The sequence below is a fragment of the Ananas comosus genome, linkage group 15, assembly GCF_001540865.1.
Source record: "Ananas comosus cultivar F153 linkage group 15, ASM154086v1, whole genome shotgun sequence".
Taxonomy (NCBI): domain Eukaryota; kingdom Viridiplantae; phylum Streptophyta; class Magnoliopsida; order Poales; family Bromeliaceae; genus Ananas; species Ananas comosus.
In genome coordinates this window covers 6,223,891-6,245,047 of record NC_033635.1, presented here as the reverse complement: position 1 = coordinate 6,245,047, position 21,157 = coordinate 6,223,891, and the positions used below count along the sequence as shown (strand labels likewise).

General features: G+C 39.6%; 1 protein-coding gene and 1 long non-coding RNA gene across 3 annotated transcripts in view; one reads left to right on the top strand and one right to left on the bottom strand.

The window, feature by feature from the left end:
- LOC109721578 (protein AUXIN RESPONSE 4) overlaps window positions 517-21,157 on the bottom strand; it is a 36,864-nt gene continuing 16,223 nt past the window's right edge. Inside the window, exon 2 of the mRNA XM_020249259.1 lies at window positions 517-1,185. Coding sequence (XP_020104848.1) covers window positions 916-1,185 — 270 coding nt within the window. The 3' untranslated portion in view covers window positions 517-915. The remainder of the gene's footprint in view (window positions 1,186-21,157) is intronic.
- On the top strand, window positions 14,769-17,928 carry LOC109721579. Of its 2 annotated transcripts, none has more exons than XR_002219234.1 (6): window positions 14,769-15,181; window positions 15,273-15,373; window positions 15,444-15,554; window positions 15,645-15,727; window positions 15,832-15,904; window positions 17,520-17,928. It is a non-coding gene; the product is annotated as an uncharacterized LOC109721579 (long non-coding RNA). The 2 variants fall into 2 exon arrangements; XR_002219233.1 differs by having other exon boundaries at window positions 15,270-15,373.

Sequence of the window (21,157 nt, the reverse complement as noted above, 5' to 3'; positions counted from 1 at the left end):
AAAGAGTGATTCAGCCTCCGACTTCTTAGAGAGAAAGGTATAGAACTTGCAATAAAAAACCAAAAACCCATTGCATCGCTATTTAATGGTCTGAGTTTTAGCTTCAGTAAGTAAAATAATAGATTACTAATTTGATACTATCTATTACGCAAAGGAAAAGGTAGGAAAGTAACCAACGTTCTGAGATTGGACGAACCTAACCAAACCGAATCAACTTCGGTTTGGATTGGTGCGGTTTTCAAGTGGTTCAGTTTTGTCCACTTTAGAAAACCAAAACCCAAAAAAAGTTCAGTTTGCTTTTTATTTATGCTCCTAACCAAACCAAACTATACCGAGAAAAAAAAAAAAAAAAAAAACCTAACAGGGTCTAGGAGGCTAGTGGAAAAATAACAAAATGAATTATATCAATTCTGACTAACAGCCCTTGGCACCTACCACCTACCTTGCTTGTCATTCAGGTAACACAAACTGCTCACACAACAATGCTGCTATACTATAAGAATAGTTGAACTTTACTTTCAGATTCCAAATGCGACGCTTAACTTGGTCAAAACCATTTCGAATCATGTACTACAGATGCATCAGGGTCGGACAACACATGAGCTTTAGTCGCTACATTGGTTAACTAATGTTGATTACATTTCAAACAATGCAACACTTAAATAAATCTGCTAAGAATCTCACTCTTGATTGCTCCACTGGTTGAAACAGTAATGTAATGCGGCACAACAAAAGTATTATAACCAGAGGATAAAAACAGACCGAGCATATCTTCATTAGACAAAGTTGAAGAGCTCGATACAAACACCTTTCTCACTCATGCTCATCCGACTGTTTCATATAGAACCAGCAAGACTATACACTGCAGCAAAGCCGATATCCATCAATTGAGAGGAGAAATCCTTCAACTTCAAATCATCTACCCCATCCCTGACCAAGGCCATACATGCCCATATAGCCCGCAGCATGCTCATGTCCATGACCGTGACCATGACCGTGATGATGACGACCATCGTGGTGATGGTGGTGGCCAGGGTCGTGGTGATCATAATGCCCTCTGTTTGCTTCCTCCAACATTTTCTGGATATGCTCTGGCAGAGGTTCGTCTTTTACCTTCTTGATGGATCTTGGTAACGAGTTTACAAAGTCGACTATATTTTGAGAAATCTCATCAGCAGCATCCTCCTGCAACCACAAGCAATAAGTCCGTCACGAGGAATAGCTTAATATCTGTGCTACTTTAACAGTGCTGGATTCCCAACCAAGGTAACATAAAGAGACCAACCACCTGGTTGATTTTCAAGATGAGTAGAATCAAAATTTAATAGAAGATATCCAAAGTTAAGGGTGGCAAAACTATACAGCACGACAACAGATTCTACAAAACTAAATGGATTCGTGGATGATTATTACATGTCATAACAGATATGGAAAGAACAAAAATATTCTCATTGCATATAATTATCTGATGGATTTATATAGTAAATGGAATCAAATAAAATGTCGTCCAAATCCTAAAGTGCATAATCAAATTAAACTCAAAGAAGAGCAGAACGATAATTAAACAATTATAAAATGAATGGGTCCAATATTACATCTCTCCCCCCATAAAAAGAATTCCATCCTCAAAATTCTCCTACAAATGCCCTCAACTAAACTACAAATACTCATTGTCTTATTTTTTGTGCATTAAATTGCAACCCAATCTCCACCATAGAAAAGTTTCCATAATCAAACTCCATACAACAATTGGTTATGTATAAGAGTTCCCTGGGTTCTAATCTCAAAGTAAACAATAGCCCTTCAAATTCAACCCAAGAATTGGTCTCTAGCTGACAGTTCTAAATATGTCAAATAGGTCATCAACGATGATTTTATTTGTTTCTCACACAAAGTTATTGGCTCCCAATCCTCGATCATACTCTGCTTCTCTCTCTTGAGGTCTCTCTAGGCCGAGCCCCTTCCTCAGCCTCTTTCCAGCCAGCCAGTTCCAGCCTGTTCTCTCTCGCCTCCCCCTCTTGATGTCTATCCAAGCCGAGCCCCCTCCTTCCAGCCAGCCAGCTCCACTAAAGCCACAACAGCTACTTCCCAGTGGATGATTCCCTCCCCTGTTGGCTGCTTTCTTTCCTTGGCGGTGTAGTAGGGCAACCCAAGGCCAAGCTCCACCTTCATTTTTCTCCAGCTACGCCATCTCCTTCCTCATAGCAGACGACCATCGACAGGACTTCCGAAGTGGTGAGACGGAGTCTCGCCTACGTCGTCTCCACATTGTCAAATCAGCTTCCGGTCAAGGCCTTGCAGTAAACGATCTAAACATACCGTTTTTGTTTCGATGTGAGTCTTCATTTTGGGATAGTAATTGTCGAGTTGATCATCAAAGCTCTGAGTTTGGCTGATGATCCTGGTCAGATTCGGCCAGCCGTGGTCAAGCTCCATGCAGCCTTGGTGGCCAAGACGACCTTCGCGGCCCAGGACATGGCGGCGAAAGCCCATGGTGGCCGCGGTTGGTTGGCCCAACTCTGTTGTGGCCAGCCTTGGTGGCGAGCCATGATGGTGGCCGACCATGGTGGTTGTAACCTGTGTGGCCTTTTCCTTTGGGTCATGCCGTGTATCTGAGTTCGTTGGTGGCTGAGCACACTCTGTGGCTTGTTTTGACACACAAATGTGCTTCGGAATTTCTTAGGAGCTGAACCGAGGAGAGTTGACGAATCGATAATCTTTGTGGTGATTCAGCAGTCCTTTCACTGACCAAGCGCTGGACGAAACTTGTCAGTGGGGTCCGACACCAAAACGATGCTTGGAAAACCAAACCGAGCCCTTGTGGTTGAGCTAAGTGGTCGAGAGCTTGCAGCCATCTGATTGTAACCTTCTAGGCTGATCGTGACTCGCGTAGATGTCCCGACACCGAAAAAGTGTGATATCGAGACTTTCCATGGCTGAAATCTGCTGATTAATGCACTGTTTGTGCATTTGATTTTGTGGGGCACGACTAGGGCATGAGTGTAAGGAAGTGAATTCACGAAATACGAGAGTTGAACTTCGATTAGAATCGACCAAATGTCGATTGGGTGCCCTACGGAAAGGCCGAAGGCGTCAAAAATGCATAAAGGGCATTGCGAAGGGTCTTCGAGAGCAAACTGGGGCAATTCTGCAAAGACTGCAGCTTTTGTGCTCTCGGGGACCAGTCTCTCAGGCAAGGACCGGTCCTCAGGGATCCGGTCTCTCAGGCAAGGACCGGTTCCCGTGAGCGTAGGATTTGGGGTCTGGAGTGTCCTACGAGAGATTTGCTCTCGAGGACCGGTCCCTTTGGGAGAGACCGGTCCCCGTGTGCATGTGGAGGCAGCAACAGCCTGCTGCCTGTGGAGCATTACTCTCGGGGACCGGTCCCTGGCTGGGGAGACCGGTCCCCGTAGCCCGAATCTGCCCAGAGTGGGCTATGCAAGAGGTGAGAAGTAGAGGGAGTTTTATGCAATTTGGACATATAAGGGGGTTAAGAGAGGGTTGCCTCTCTCTCTCTCTCATTTCTCCCTCAACCCAACCTAACACACACTCTCTCTCTCTCTCTCTAGAATAGCTCTCTCTCTCTCTTTTATCAAAAGGGGAGCAAGGATGAGAGGAAAAGGAAGGAGAAGAAGATCAAGAAGGGGATCATCATCACCCTCTTCTTCTTCCTTGTGCTTGGAGCATCTTGGAGAGGTAAGCTTCTAAGCCCTCTCATGGTAGATCTCTAGAATGAGGTTTATATGCTCTAGAAATGGATTCTTTGGAACCCTAGCATACTATCTAGATGATTGATACCTAATTCATGAAAGGATTTGGTGGATTTGGCGGATTTGGCGTTAGTAGCATCTAGGGCATTCAAAAAGAGGGTTTTTGTAAATAGTTGGGTTTGATCTCAATTGACCCTCTGTAAACCTAATTGCTAGGTGTACGAACACGTTGTCGAAGTCGGTTCGGCGATTCGTCGAGCCTACGCAAGGATATTGAAGAAACGGAAGATTTAGCTTCGTTTCCGCCTGTAGGGCCGAGGCGACGTCCATAAATCGTGAAAACGAATTCTGGGCATTGTGGCAACTAATTGAAGACCTATAATTCCCGGAATTGCGAAGCGACGCACGGTTGGTGTGCAACTACAAGATCGGGCCAAACCGGGTGTCGAGTGCCGCGGGAGGCCGATTGCAAATGTCGACAAGCAATCGGAGAGCAAATTAAGGTGGGTTGTGCTCACCGAAGCGACTAGGTCACCGTTATGTCTAAGAGAAGTGTGAATTCATGTTGATGCATATAAATGCTAGATGATACATGTAGTAAATGCTAAAATAATGCATGTTAATGACTTAGTGTAGAATGCATGATGAGCATGATATGTAAATGCTAGGTAATTGCATAAATGCATGATTAGCATTGTGAGGATAGGCATGTGAGTTGGATCGATGACTCTAGAGTGAGTAGAGAACTCGACATTGGACAACTAGGATGTCGAATAGATCGAGTGGCATTAAACCTAGTGTTAAAGAACATAGGTTGTGAACGAACCTAGAGTCAAATAGATCTAGGTGAGTGGCATCCAACCTAGTGTCGTGAACATAGATTGATCAGGAATGACATGGAACCTAGTGTTGATAAACATAGGTTGGACATGGATGATATTGGACCTAATCTTAGTAAACATAGGTTGAACAGGTGAACCTAGAAGCTGAGATCTAGGTAGTAATGATATAGAACCTAGAGTGTTGAAACCTAGGTTGTGATGTGTAGTAAACCTAGCGGTTGAACCTAGGTTGTTGACTATAGTGGTAACAACCACTAGGATGTCTGGGTCGAACCTAGATAGGTCGACAGCATAGGGTTGGATATGAACCCTTGACCTGTGGAAGTGGATTCCGGAATCCCAGGATCTGTGATGACCTTGGTATCAAGGCTAGGGCGTGTGCGACGATTTCGCCACCGAGGTTGATGCCAAGGGAGGATTGGGGGTGAGTACGCAGAGATCACCGCCCGAAGGCTTGAACCATGGTTCGGCGTGTGCGATGATTTCGCCGCCAGATGGTTAAGCCGGTTTGTGGATTAGGCCGCCAGGATTGACTTGCGCCATTGTTGGGTGAGGTGCGATTAGTTCGCCACCATATGGCTAAGTCAAGGGCTTGAACCAGTGTTCGGCGTGTGCGACGATTTCGCCGCCAGCTGGCTAAGTCACAGAGGGCGGGTAGGCTGTTGAGCAGCCAGTGCGCGGTAGTCCGCGAATGATTGACTCAAGACCGAGTCGGGTGGATAGTGGAAACTTTAAAGGCTAGTCACATATGATATGATCTAAGGCAGTACAGACCTTAGACACTAGTTGAGGTTGAACTGTGGAACTAAGGTAAGTAGAAACCTTAGAGCTAGTTGATGTGAGCTGTGAATAGCAAGATTGAAAGTAGTATCAATGGAACTACTAGCTGAACTGCATAGTTGCATGATTTTCATATTACATATTGTGAGGCATGACATGTATTTCAATATGATATATATATCTGTTGTATATTATTGGACTAACATGTTGCAGTACCTCCTTGGACCTATTGGTCGAGCTTTTTCCTTGAGTGGCCGTACCCGCTGGGAATCATGGAGTTAGTTCTCACCCCACGTTGTTTTGGGGTGTTATAGGTTCGCACGTGAGCGGCGCGACGGCGCGAGGCAAGGACGTAGCTCCATAGATAGCGCCCTACCCCCGAGACCGAGATAGCGGTACCCTGAGTCGGCATAACCTAGGGGTAGAGGGAAAGAAAAAGTAAAAGTTGTAATAAACTTATAATAACTTAGATTGTATTTTAGAAGTTAAATGTAATATGTAATTGAAATGCAAAAGCATGAATGTGAATGCTTATAATAGTTAGCTGTTTATGTTTTTGATACTTCCTTATGCAATCTGTATGTTGAATACTGTTCCTGGTTGGAACCCTTGTATTGTATTGATTGCGACGCCTAGAACGTACAGAAAAAACTCTGTCCGTTCGGCAGTCTATCGACGTACCCGAACTCGACCAAATAGGCGGGACACGGGGCGTGACAATGAGGGATGTGATCTGAAAGCTCTTTGCTGGCTAAAACCAACGATAACTCTATGCAACACGTGTAGCCGGTTCACCAGCATCACAATTGGTGAAAATTGGAAACCATTGTGGCCGAGTTTTGTGGTCGTAATTCCTATAGCTGAGCACTCTATGTGCGGCTGTCCTGACATCAAAGATGGTATGCTTTGGGATAGCATGGGGGTTGAAACTGATGCCCCGATGTGTTGGTTCTTGATCAGCTGGGTTTCAGGAATCAATTTGCAGAATCGATGTTCCAAACACGTCATATTGTGCTATAGTGCAAGTTTAACATGTTGTGTGGTGTCAAAGACAAGTAGGGCCAGATTGTGACCTATAGTTGATTTATCCAGGTCCAGTGATACCTAAAGGCTATCAGTCGTGTTAAGTATTTTGTGTTGGCAAGTTTCGTGATTTGGGTCGGAGTCTTGAAGGGTTCAGTGCGTGATTGAAGAAGATTGAAGAAACCAAGACTTCGAGAACTCAGAAACATCTCACGGCATGAATCACGATGCTCAGTTAAGGTTTTAATTCATGTTATGGTGATTCAAATTTATTTATGACATTAGAATCATGAATATCAAAGTTTAAAAGATTAGAAGTGGTCCAAGTGATGCAATTCTCGAAATTGCATAGAGTACCGGTACTGCATCGACAGAGTACCGGTACTGCATCTGGTTCCGGTGGCATCGGCCTGGTACCTGTACCGCGGACTGAGGAATTTTTTGTTCCATCATTTGGTACCGGTACAACTTAATGCAGTACCGGTACGCAGTGTAAAATTCCTTATATGCTTTCTAATCCGACTCTAATTGATTCTAAGGACTACATATAAGCTATTGGAGTTCTCTAATTGATTGAACATCACGAGAATACATGTTTGAGAAACCCTAAAGGCTAGGTTTTCGTGCTAAACCTATTTTCTACAAATTACCCTCTTTTAGGTCAATTCGAGGTATTGTAAATTGATATCTATATGTCGAATTGATCTACGCTTCGCTTAGAGATTCTTCTCTGATTTTCATCGATACTCTAAGGAAAGGATCACCATAATCATGATGTTCTTCATGGACGGCGTCGTGGATTCGGCGTGATCGAAGACGGTTCGAGGATTCGGATCATGAGCTCATGGATTCGAGTAGCGTTCGTGGATTCGAACGTGTGCGAGGCGTTCGTGGATTCGAACGTGAGGGCGTGGACAACCCGAAGGATTGCGCGAGATTCATAGGAGGTTAAGAGAGGTCGAGTCCGTAGAGTCGGTAATCACCTTGTTGTAATATACCGGATTTTGATATAAAAATAAAAATAAATAAAAATAGTGTGAAATACTATTTTTATTTGATTTAGAGAAGTATAATATAAGTCGGAAGCGACTTGTGCTGAAATCGGAATGAAAACAGAAGATTTCGAATTTTCTGTTAGAACCAGGGCTGATATTTTAGCAGAAAATGCAGTGTCAAAAAATTATGAAAACTGGAGAATATGTTAGAAATATTTTTATGAGGCTAGATTTAAAGTTTCATGCCATTCTGACACCCGGAAGATGGAAATTAAAATCCGACTGCTATCTGCTAGAGGTTTTAGTTCGATAGAGCTTTCGGCGACCAAATGTAATCGAAACTGAAAGATTAAAATTTCTTTTGTTAAGTAAAACCTAGCCTGACTGTCAAATTTGAGCTCAAACGGACATTCCGAAGGACAGGTGAAAAATATCTGTACCTGAGCTGCTAAACTGCTAATGTGAATAGTGTAATGTTGAGGGGGGTTTTGTGTAAAAAGGAGTTGTCTCCTTTTTTCTCAGCCAAGCACCACACCAGCCCACACACGTACGCATGGAGGAGAGAGAAACCCTCCCTTTCTCTCTCTAAATATCTCTCTCATCTCTTTAGATCTTTCCCTCAAATTCGCGGTGTTGGCGAAGAACGAGCTTGCGAACGCGTTGGGAGCGTCGGATCGGGCCTTCGTGCGCCCGGTTGAGCGGCGTGCTTCCGTCTCGGCGTTCACATTTTGGTAAGCTTTCGAGATTTGGTTTAATCCTTATGCTTAAGTGTTCTAATAGCCTCTAATGTATTGTTAGCATGTTAAATTCTTAATACTTTGGTTAATTGGAGCATGTGTAGAGGCTATGGTTCATAATGGGGGTTTTGCTTTATATAGGGGTTTGATCTAAATTAACTCTATAGAAACCTAATTGCTAGGTATACGAACGCGTTGACGAAGTCGGTTCGGCGATTCGTCGAGCCGGTGCGAAGATATTGAAGAAACGGACGTTTCGGCTTCGTTTCCGCCTAGAGGGCCGAGGCGACGTCCAAAAGTCACGAAAACGGATCCGGAGTATCGTGGCATCAAGTTATAGACCTTAAATTTTCGGATTGTCGATTGGTGGCCGTTTGGTGGTCGAGTGCGAGTTCGAGCCGAACCGGGCGGCGGGTGCCACGGGAGGCCGATTGCAAGTGACTACAAGCAATCGGAACGCGATAATAGGTGAGTTGTGCTCACCGAAGCGACTAGGTCGCCTTCATGTCGAAGAAAAAATATGGTTTCATATTGATGCATATAGTGGTAGCTAGTTGTAAAACCTATGAATGCATGAGTTGAATACTATGTTAGGCTACCAAAGAATGCATGTTGACATAATGTAGAATGTTAAAAGGATATTAAACGAATGCATGTGGGCATGATATAGAAATGCTAGATGAATGCATATAATTGATGCTAGTTGAATACATAAGAAATATGGCATGTGAATGTTAGCATTATGAGAATATGCTAGTTGAGGTATGCATGTCGACAAGTTGTAGAATATGCATGTTTACATATTGTGGCTTATGTTAAGGGTAAAATGCATGTTGGCAAATTATGGAATATGCTTGATTCATATGAGTTAAATTTGGGTCGATAACTCTAGGTGGATTAGAGAATTCGACAATGAAAAATAGAAACATGGAATACTCGATTTGGACAACTAGGAGGCCAAATAGATCGAATGGTATTGAACCTAGTGTTAGTAAACATAGCTTAGACATGAATGACATTGAACCTAGTGTTAATAAACATAGGTTGGAATCATGAGTGGCATTAAACCTAGTGTAGAAAACATAGGTTGAGAATTGAACCTAGAGTCAAGCAAACCTAGGTTATGTGATGAGGGCATTGAACCTAGAGCCAAATGGACCTAGGATGGAAAGGACATTGGACTTAGATAGGTCGATACTATAGGGTTAAGACCAACCCTTGAGTTATGTGAAATGGATTCCGGAATCCCAGGACTTATGGATCACACCGAGAGGGGTGTGGAGCGTGTGCGACGATTTCGCCACCCGGGGCTAAACCATTGTCGTGGCGTGTGCAACGATTTCGCCGCCGGATGGTTAAGCCGGTTTGTGAATTATACCACCGGTTGACTTGAGCCATTGTCGTGGCGTGTGCGACGATTTCGCCGCCGGGTGGCTAAGTCATGGAGCGCGGTAGGCTGTGGTTGACTGAGGTGTATGTGAGTTCCTTCACCTCGAGCCGGACAGAGCGCGGATTATCCGCAGTTGATTGACTCAAGACCGAGTCGAGTGACATAGTGTGACTGAGGTAAAAGTAACCTTAGGAAAGAGTGGCAAATGAGCATAATATGGCTAAGGTGTGAGAACCTTAGTAAAGAATAAAGAACGGCTAAGAATAAAGATTATCTAAGAAAAAAGAATGGCTAAGAATAAACAGTGGCTAATAAGAAAGAATTGCAAGTAGTAAAGAATGGCTAACAATAAAGAATAGCAAATGATAGAGAGTAAAATCATTTAATCTACTTGCATAGTTGCATGAATTTATATTGCATATTGTGAGGCACATTCATGTATTTCAATATTGCATAAAAAACTTGTGAATATCTGTTGGACTAACATGATTGCAGTGCCTCCTTGGACCTGGTGGGTCAAGCTTTTCCCTTGAGTGACCGTACCCACTGGGAACTATGGACAATAGTTCTCACCCCCGTGTTGTTTTTGGGGGTACAAGTTCACACGCGAGCAGCGCGGCAGCGCGAGGAAAGGGCGTAGCTCCGTAGATAGCGCCCTGCCCCAGAGACCAGAGATAGCAGTACCCCGTGTCGGCGTAGCCTAGGGGTATAGGAAATGGAAAAGAACAAGATGTATCGAAGTTGTAATAAATTGCAATAACTAGATTGTAATTTGGAAGTTGAATGTAAGAAAGATGCAATATGTATTGTGATGTAAAAATGCATGTAATGGGAATGCGTGTAATAGCATTAGTTGTTTTATGTTTTTGATACTTCCTTACGCAATCTTGGATTGAAATGTGTTCCTGGTTGAAACCTCATATATTGTATTGATTGCGACGCCTAGGACGTACAGGGGAAGCTCTGTCCGTTCGGCGGTCTGTTGGCATGCCCGAACCCGACCAAATAGGCGGGGCGCAGGGCGTGACACTTGTAATCTTTTCTCTTAGTGAATTGTTTTTTCGCGTGTTGGTCTCGTGGGTTTTTTACTCCAAGTTGGAGTTTTCCCACGTAAATCTCGGTGTGTTTTTTATTTTCCGTATTTAATTTTTATCGCATTGAGATTTATAGTTTTTGGCCTATACACCTATTCACCCCCCTCTAGGTGTTTGATACTATCTAGATAGATCCTAGGGCTCCTTATAACTTACAAGTCGAGTTTCGTCGAGAGCATAGGTGGATGCTTCGATTCGGATGTCGATATAATAGTATCTTACTCAGTGATTTCCTTATGCACAGTGACTGCTTCAAATTTGTTGTGTAGTATAGTCCTACACTAGATTCTTATACAGCTCATATTTGATATTCATACCTGTGCTATCTCTACACTCAGGTCATTGTTCTTACTGAAACGACAACATGCCCTTGGTTATTATGCATTATATTGTTTGTCCATTGATACTTAACATGCCCTTGGTTAGTATCCCTTGGAGTTCTTTCAGCTTCTTGCTGTGGCTTGCTTACTAGATTAACACAGTGGTTGCACATATCGCATTATGATCGCCACTGCTCACTACGCATTTACATATAGCGGCAGTATGATCAACCCCAATGGTGTTGTTTCTGGAAAAGTGGTCGGAAGCAAACCATTACACACCTTGTTGTACTTATAGTGGTACAATTTATATGCCAACCTTGCCAGGCACTAATGTGGCATAAGCTTGGGGTCTACGGTATATTTGGACGAATTGATTGTTCGTTGATGCATGACACCTTGAGTTATAGAGTTGTTTGCTTTCATTACAGTAACTCTTATCAAGCAATTTGTTATACCCCTTACCATGACCTGTTTTGTTATGCTATCGTACTTTACCATCCTGGTTACTACATTCTTTACTATTCGAATTACATTTCAGCTTATTATCGTACAGTTTATATGTTTTCTATTTTGTTGGCCAATAGGTGTGGCTTGCCTTAGGCGACTCGTTGTATCCACAGTGAAACATGTCATATGCTTCTAAATCCTCTCCTCTACAGGTGATGCAGGTAGTGAAGTTCGCGGCGCTATGTGAGGTTTGAGCTAGATAGAGCGTCCTTGAGAACCTAACTTGGGTCATTAATTAGTTGTGGATCTGAATACGTAGTTTACTACCTATCATAACTACTTATGTTGATTTCGTTTGGTGGTTTGGACTATTGGTTTATGTCGTCATTATGTTGGATATCTTGTGGCGTACTTGTACTTGTCGATTATTTAGCCGGTAGGCTGGTGATTATGGATTATGTTGGATTATCATGTGGAGACTTATTGGATTCATTGTCTGGCAGTTGGTTGGTCGTACATTCATTTCATTTTTTTTTTAATCATACTACATAGGTTACGTTGAATGTGTTGCTTTGAATCCCGACGTCGTGCACAAACAGGAAAGATGTTGTCCGTGTGGTGGGTCTGTACATGCTCCAGAAAGACTCTAAAAAACTGATTTTTAAATAGCTTTTGCGCACTCTGGTTGCCAAATGAAAATGTTTCCAAATATGCTTTCAAAAAGGGGCTTGGGAATTGACATAATCGCTAGCGTAAGCATAAGGCAACGGTAGTATACAGTCATTTACAAACCAACAACTGTCATCTAGGTTTTGAGGCATCACGTGTTTGCATTTACATGCACCACGTAGATGATTTTTGTCTGCTCATAACCAGGATGCATGTTTGGAAGAAAATTGAAACGAACTCCTTGGTTGATTTTTCCAATTCATGGTACAGATTCATCATGTTATATATTCAAGGCAAAATGGTTTTATGAAAAACAAAAAAAGCACGTTAAAGGAGAGCAAAGTGATTTTGGCATCTTTCCACAGTTGATGGAATGCCACAAGAAAACTTCAGCAACACAAACAACAAGCTAGCCATCCTAGTTCAATACATAAACAAAGTATAGAAGTTGTAATTGAACTCTACACTTATGTTAAATGTCATAATAAGTTAACTTAATTCAACAAAGAGACAATTGCTGAACATCTAATTCAAAGACCATCAACAATAATAATAATTTAAAATATTTAAACTGCCAACAAAACAAAAATTATTTGATTTAGGCATCTTTCTTGCTTATGTATCAAGTGATCTTGTCGTAATAGTTTAACTTAAATTCAACAAAAGACACCTACTGAACATCTATTCAGAGATCATCAACAAAATAACGATTTAAAACATTTAAAGGAACCGACAAAGCAAATCATTTGATTTAGTCATCTGTCTTGGTTATACATCAAGTGGTTTTGTTGAAAGCATTGCACTAGGTGTTCCTAGGTGTTTATTCTAGCCAGACTTCCTAGCTTATGCACATCTATATATATTTACATATGGGTAGGAGAAGATATGGAGGGGACACATAGATACATATTATGTTAGTTAATTCGGTGCACCCGGTGCACCATAAACCATACCAAGTGGGTGGAAGATGAGGAGGGGACACATGTTGTGTTGGTTAACTCAGTGCACCCGGTGCACTATAAAACATATTCAAATATCATAAACTTTAATCAATTAATAAACTAAAAATTTATTTATTATTATTACTATATACTAAAGTACATGGGATATTCTTCTTTTATTGACATGTGTCTGTCTGGCTCAACTACTCGGTACACCCGGTGCACCGCATGCCGTTGATTGTGGACAAATGTATGGTCTATGGGAGAATCTTGGGTACATCTGGTCTACTTCTATCTATTCTTTCTTCTACATTAAAGGAGGATTTAGGGGATGACACGTGTCCCCCAAAACCCTCCCCTTTCCTCTCGCCCTACCTATATATATAGAAAGGGTTTTAAAATTTTACATCATAAAATTCCAAATTTTGGATATCGAAATTTTAATTTATTCCCAAATTTTCAACTTCAAAATTTAAAATTTTAAATCCTAAACTATATAAAATTTTGAGTTATTTTTCTAAATCGCTTTGATTCATTGCCTACCAACTATTAAACCAATTAGAGTACTCCATTTTTTGTCATTGTAAGTCCAAATTTTAGAACAAATTATATCTAATTTCTTCACGTTGGTGCTTAATTGTGCTAAATTTAGAAATTTCTTACAAAATTAAATATATGCTCATAAATTCAAAAAAAAATTATAAAGTCAGTCAATTAAAAACCTACGAATCAAGTAACTACTTTTTATTTTATCATAATATTTTCAATTCTCGATATTGCTTGCATGGGTCAACAAAAATGATCTGAACAGAGTTAGAAGAATAAAAATTAAAAAGAAAACACAAAAAGAGGATATGTATTTTTTGGACAAACTGGCGTAAAATAAGCATATTATAAACTTTTCCTTTTTTGCTTCAGAAAATTTTAAAAGTTCACGGAACCTCAAGAATCTAAATAGGAACTATCATACCTAGAGACAAAATCTGTAACAAAATTTTATATTTTGGAATTAGGTGTTGATACAAATATGTATTTAATATATATATTTAATAGGAATATATACTATATTTTATAAATATAATTAAAAACATACCCATCGTACCCGCGGCAAAGCGTACATCGCTAGTAATCTATTTTAGTGAAAATTGTTTCAATCAAAAAAAGACTTAGCAATTATTGTAAATTTGTAATAAATAAGGATTGTAATTTCAATAGTAAGAAACTAGTATAAAACATCACTTAAAATGACTCTCTCTTTCCTCGCCTGGCCTCATCATATCGACAATAGTCTCTTCTTTAGGGTAGTCTAACAACTTTTACTAGCACCGAAGCCAACACTTGAAATATAAATAGAATAACTGTAGTACACTGAACTTTGACAAATTGCGAAGTTCGAGTGTTAGAATGGTATTTGGAACTATTCTACAACTTTTGAAGGATTGTTGAGAGGTTTCAGCAAGTTACTGGAGCAAGCAGATAGCTAGAAGTGGAAAAGTGCATTGCACTTTAGAAGTGGAAAAGTGCGAAGTTCAAATGTAGTATTTTGAACTTGGCCGATTATGAAGTTTGATGAGTGGGATTGGTACTTGGAATTAACCCACATCTTTTAAAGAGTGGTAGAAAGGTTTTTGGCCAGTTAGAAGAGTGATCGAATTGACGAAAGCAAGAAAGTGCATCGCAAAACATCATTTCTGCATTTTGTACAGGGTACTGATACTAACTTGGTCCAGTATCGGTACCAGCACAAGCTGCTGCGAGGATTAGAGGCTAACTTGGTCATTTCACCTCCTAAGCTTATCTAAACACTCCCAGCTCGAGCCCAGGTGATCCTTGTCCTGTCTAAGCTCTGAGTAACAGGGTTTGAACCCTTTTCTCTCTTTCTCTCTCTAGGGTTACTACGTTGGAGTAGGGATTGGTGGATTTGAACCTACTTCCTTCCTCTCTTTTGTGCTTGCTGGTTTGGGAGACTTGGAGCAGCTGTGGGAAGGTGAGAAGGAGTCTTGAGAGAGGTATTTTCGCAGCCCTAACTCAGTAGGAAACTGAGTTGAAGTTTGATAAGGTGAGATAAACAACTTCTCGCAAGTTGTTAGCCATAGTAGTGAAGTTGATGTTGATTTGGGTTTCTTGTTGCGAGCTGGTTTGAGGGGAGGTTCCAGCAGCTGAAGAAGCAGAGTTGGGCTGTAGTTCTTCAACTCTAATCCGGGGGAAAGCTGGATTGAAGCCTTGAAAGGTGATTAACTAGCTCTCTCTCTCTATTTTGATACTAAAAGTAGTGATATTGATGAAGTAGTGATGCTGTTTCTGGTATGTGTTCACAGCAGAGTGATATTCACTTCGAGCTGAGTTTAGTGGCTCTTGTGGGCTGGTTTGGAGGTACTTCAACCTGTGTTGAAGTGGAAGATTAGCTGAGGTCTGAACCCAGGTGGGATTCTAGTTGATACTATGTAAGTATGTATGTGTACTGCTGCTGTTTTGAAACCAGTTCACAGCAGGTTCGCAATGAGCTACTTGGATCCTTTTGGCTGGGAATTGGTGAGCTTTCGAAGAGTAATTGGAGGTGCTCAACCTGAATTGAAGAGGAATTCACGTTTGGTTACTTCTAGGTGAGATTCTAACCTAGATTATGCGACTATGTGAGGATTATTACGTGAATGCTTGGTTAAGCTCCTAGCTAATTTTGGAATATTGGTTAGGGTGCTGGAAGGCTTCGGAGCACCTTGAGCTGAGTTTGGGGATTCTTAGAAGCTGGTTTTGATGTACTTTAACCTGAATTGAGGTAAGTTCAAGTGTGGACTTTAAACTAGGTACGATGCTACCTAGATTGGACGCATATATGAGATTTTAGTAAAGGCTGAAGTTCAACTTTTATTATGAGGTTAGTATACCTGCTAGAGTACTTGGAAGCTAGAGAACATCTTCGTTTGCAGGATCGACGAGAGTCGACAGTGATTCGGTGGGTCGGACCTTCCCGAAATTGGTGAATTCTCTCTATGTCTCCTTTGATATTATGAGTTGAAATTTTTATATATATATGTGTACTTGATGAAATTGGAACATGCATCAAAGTGCGAATCATACCAGATAGAATAGTACCCCTATGCAGTAGAGGAAGAATCATGAAATTGCTTATTTCACGTAGACTACTTGTTCTAGTAACATGTATTCATGGTATGAGTGGCTTGTACAAATAAGTTGAGCATGACATCATTCAAGAGGGAAGAATTGTAAACCATGAAGTATAGCTCCATTGGACAACAAGGGAATGATGTACTTGAGATGAAATCATGCAATTCCATATTGTAGACATAATACTAGAACTCTTAGTCTATCTTGTATAACGAGGTTATTTATACACTCATGTGGAATCCGGTAAGAGTATTTTCGACAATGTTTCGCATACTTGTGCCAACAAGCTGGTTATTGTTTTCTAACTGATAGACCTTGGTATTATGACATGACCTGAATTTACATTGTTAAATATAACCTAATGGAATGACTAGAATAATCATGATGTATACTTGTATAGTCAAGCAAAGTACTTGCCTGTTACTTATGCACTCCAGATAGTGGAGGTTTAAATGGAACTTTAGAATATGTGCAATGAGTTGTATTAACCTAGAATGAGTCATTGAATATGACCTTAGTAAACCACTTTCCTTATGTATAGGAAGTAGTGAGAGGACTCTATGTGAGGGTACGGGTATAGCCATTTGAAACCTCAATAGAATGTAAAGCTGGTAATTGTTGAGTCATACTATCTATGGATAGAAACATGTCACAAAGTAGTCAATAATGGTTTATGATTCAGTGTTACAGTGTCGACCTTGTGTCGAGTTGAGATTCCATGTTAGAGACATGATGAAATTGTGATACCTATGATATGGATTATACTTGCATACCATTGTGCTCTTTCGCACATACTTGTGTGGGTCGCTCCCCACAAGCCGGCACTCCGGAATTGTCTTAGCGACAGATTGCTCGCTTATGTACGAATTGAGCGCCAAAGTGGATTGCTGTGGGTAGTGTTGACTTCCACAGGGCCATTAGGCAGGGTGCGGCTGGGACTTTACCATGTGTAAGTCTCTTGTTAATTGGGTTATGACAAGTTACTTTAACCTTAGATGGACATAATAGTAAGAAGTACTTTATGTCATTGGTCGAGTAAACCTAGTAATGGACATACTAGAAGGTTGACATCCTGATTCGTTAGTAGTATAATGATAGTATGTTTACACTCTTGCTAGTGTAGGAAATTAACTACAAGATGTCATCAGTTAGTTCAATGATAATAAGGATATGCTGTATACGGTTTGACATATAATTAGTTAAACTGTCAATTAACACGATTGGTAGAACTAGTCATGATGAACTAGTACATAAAGCATGTTAATAAACATACCTTAAGAAGTATGTCAGCATTGATTGATTTTAATTATCAGTTGCATTTACTTGCTTATCTAGTATTGTTTATCTATGCCATAGTTGACCTAGTGATGTACTTCGCCACTCTCGGCGGCTTACCCACTGGGAACTATTGTTTAATAGTTCTCACACCCATTTGTTGTCAGTTTCTTGTGCAGAGCCTTCCACGGCGGGAGAGGCTAGAGATCGTGGCAAGGGGTTGGCGACTAGCTAGAGCCCTACGGAGATACATTAGATGGACCCAGTGTTATCATTCCTTTTGTACTTATAGAAATGATGTACTATGTATTTGCTTCTGAGTGGTCGTAGGACACTTAATTTTAGTAGTATACTTTCGTATAGCTTGTGAATCTTCTGGTGTTAGAATTTTATAGTTTTATGGTACTCGCTCTGATAACCTTGTTAGTATTTTGAACTTGTTCATTCTTTGGTAGACGCCTTGTGTGCATTGTGGTTGTTTGGTGTACACGGCGGGTCTGTACACATTACCGTGAGCTTCGGCGGAAGCCCAGGGCGTGACAATAACGCTCGAGCAAACCTAATGCAGAACCATATTCAAAGAGGGTTCGGTCGAGTCATCTTTTATTTATTTGAGTTAATTTTTGTATTAGGTTTGATTGAGTCATTTAGATTTTATTTTTTCTTCTAATTTTCGAAATTATTTTGTTTGTTAATTTGTTTAAGTCGCTTTTTTAGATACTTTTTAGGATTTATCATGTGGAATAAATTCCTAAAAATTAGGGATATAGTTTAGGTTCTTTTAGCCAGATTAGAAAAGATCCCTAAAATCATGGGATTCGTTTTAGATTAGAGTTAAGAATTGACAGCTATAAATATAGTCAATGCCCTGTAATTTAAGAAATAAGTTATGATGAATTAGTTTGGTGTTTATAATTTGACTGCGGTACAATCTTCTTCCCCTCCCCTTCCCTACCGTGTGCGCTAGTAAAATTCTTTTTCCTAAAAGGTTTTATCTTTTCTTTCCTTGCTTATCTTTTCTCCTTTCCTCTATCTCTCTTATTCTTCTTCTAAATTTGTGTTTCCAATTTTCTAAAATAACTCTACAAATTTTTGACTTTTCCATATTTATAAGCTATTTCTTCAACTTTCTCCTAATTTTCTTAATTTTCTTTTTTTTTTAAATTACAAATTAAAAAAACCGTCAGAAACCTTGCTCCAGTCATACTTCTTTTGGATTTTTTAATTCCGAAAATTGATTTAAAATTCATTACAATCTTTAAAAATAAAAAAAATCTGAAAATTAACCTAAAATTTCTAGAAATTTCTAAATTTGGATTTAAACTGATTTTGGGTTCATAACTAGCAAGATAAATTAGGGTTTTTCTAATTTTCTTGCATCAATTTTGGCATCAGAGCAAAAAAAAATTGATCGTAAAATAATTTCAAAATCATCCTTTAAAATTTTTGTATCATAAATTCTATTTCTCTTACTTTTTTCCAAACTGCTATGAGATTTGATGCTGTTCTTTGTCGAGTACAAATTGATCATCAATTTTCTCATAATCTTATTCCAAGAAAATTCGTAGAAAAATAAGATCTTATTCTTTGTCGTTGTTTATCTTTTTTTTGTGTCTGTGATGACACTTATCAAATCCAAATATATTAAATCCGGCATACTCACAATGCCAGATGAATACAAAGACGAAATTGCATTAGTCATGGTTAATATTAAAGGGAATTGAGCTAGAATACTTTTAGAAGCACCAACCTCTTGGTGCTTCTAAGTTTCTATCCCTTGGATCTACTCCTTGATTACTAATAGCCTTTGGATTAAACACTATTCCACCAACCACCACCTACCACCTATGTTGCACAGATACGGATACGGGGATACGGATACGACACGATACGGATACGGTGATACGGCAATTTCTAAAACTTCTAGGATACGATACGCGGGATATACTTAAATAAAATATTATTTTAAATATATTTAAATGTATGTTGATTATATGTAATGATATATTGAGAACAATTAGAATATCTAGACTATATTAAGGAATATATTCTAATATGCATTAACTTGTATAATTATTCTACATATGTTCATAAAAAAAGATAATCAATCATATAAAATAATAATTCAAAAAGTATCAAACCAACTATCATTCAACTTGATCAAATGATAACAATAAATATATAGTCGCACAAACTAGATAATTAGCCATTCAATATATATGTCTGATTTGTTAGTTCTATTATTAAAATAGTAATAAAAAAATATGCTAACAATTTAATAGAGAAGGAAAAAAAAATCATATTTTCTATAGCCTTTGTTGCTTAATACTAGGTTGACAAATTAGATGGAAGAGAGTAAATACTGTGTGAAGATAGAATGAGAGGGAGCGCCTTTTACCATTCAAGAACAAAAAGATAGATGAAATGACAAATTGAACAGATATTGGTATTTTTCTCACTCTTTTCCTTCTTTCCAATAGGTTTGGACGTGAGCTTTTAAAAAAAATTTAAGTTTCAATCATTTTAGACCAAAAAAGAACCTGGCCGTGTCCCCCCCGTATCCCCCCGTATCCCTCACGTATCCGAGCTGTATCCGATATTTTTTTTATTTTTTAAAAATGCCGAATACTTCATTCCCGTATCGGATACGTATCGGGCGCGTATCGAGCGCGTATCGGTATCCGATACGTATCCGATACGGATACGGCATGAAATTTGAAGTATCCATGCTTCATAGCCTACCACCACCTACCACCATCATCTCAACCTTACATCTCTTCATCCAATGGCTAAAAACTCAAAAGTACCACCTTTTTGGTGGTTTTGAGAGTATTCTAGCTCAACTCATATTAAAGGATATGACATAATACTTAGACGATCATGGCATGAAGCCAAAAATGCTTTTCTAGGTGGAGGAAAATAGGTATATTTTCTATGATAATGACACTCACTATGCTATTTTTCCAAAGGTCAAGAAGCCGAAGTCGACGCAGCTATATCCAATTATGTCTGATCCTTCACCACCTCCGTCGACCCTCCCAACGATAGAGCCATTTAAATAGAATAATGGAGCACCAATTATTACATCTTCATTACCACCGCCGAAGGCCCCTCTTCCACCACAACTTGAGTTTCAAACAGCAATCGTGACCGAGATAGTACTAATGAAGATTATTCGAAATTCAGGCATCGGACTGCATCATCATATCTGTATAATGATTTGGTGCTATCAACTTCTTCTAGTCATGTTGATCTCGAGGATTAGATCCTGCACAGCGGAAGCGAATGATGCGGAACCATATTCAAATAAGGTTCATTCGAGTCATCTTTTATTTATTTGAGTCAATTTTTGTATTAGGTCTGATTGAGTCGTTTAGATTTTTTTTCCTAATTTTCAAAATTATTTTGTTTGTTAATTTGTTTCAATCATTTTTTAAAGATTTTTTAGGATTTATTAGGTGGAATAAATCCCTAAAAATTAGAAATATAGTTTTGGTCTTTTTCACATATTTTAATATTAGAAAAGATCCCTAAAATTATGGGAATTGTTTCAAATTAGGATTGACGGCTATAAATATAGCCAATGCCTTGTGATGTGAACCAAATCCCCTTCCGGGTGTACGAACTCCGTCGATGCCGTAAATGCAACTTGACTTGAGCATGTGGGTCGATCAATTCAGACTGGGTTTCGGTAGAATCGCACCTATTAGTTTCTAGAAGAATCTAGGATTATGTGATTTTGTTTTAAAATTTGTTTCTTTAAGTTGAGATTTTAGTCTATTCTTTTAGGACAGGTTGAGATTTT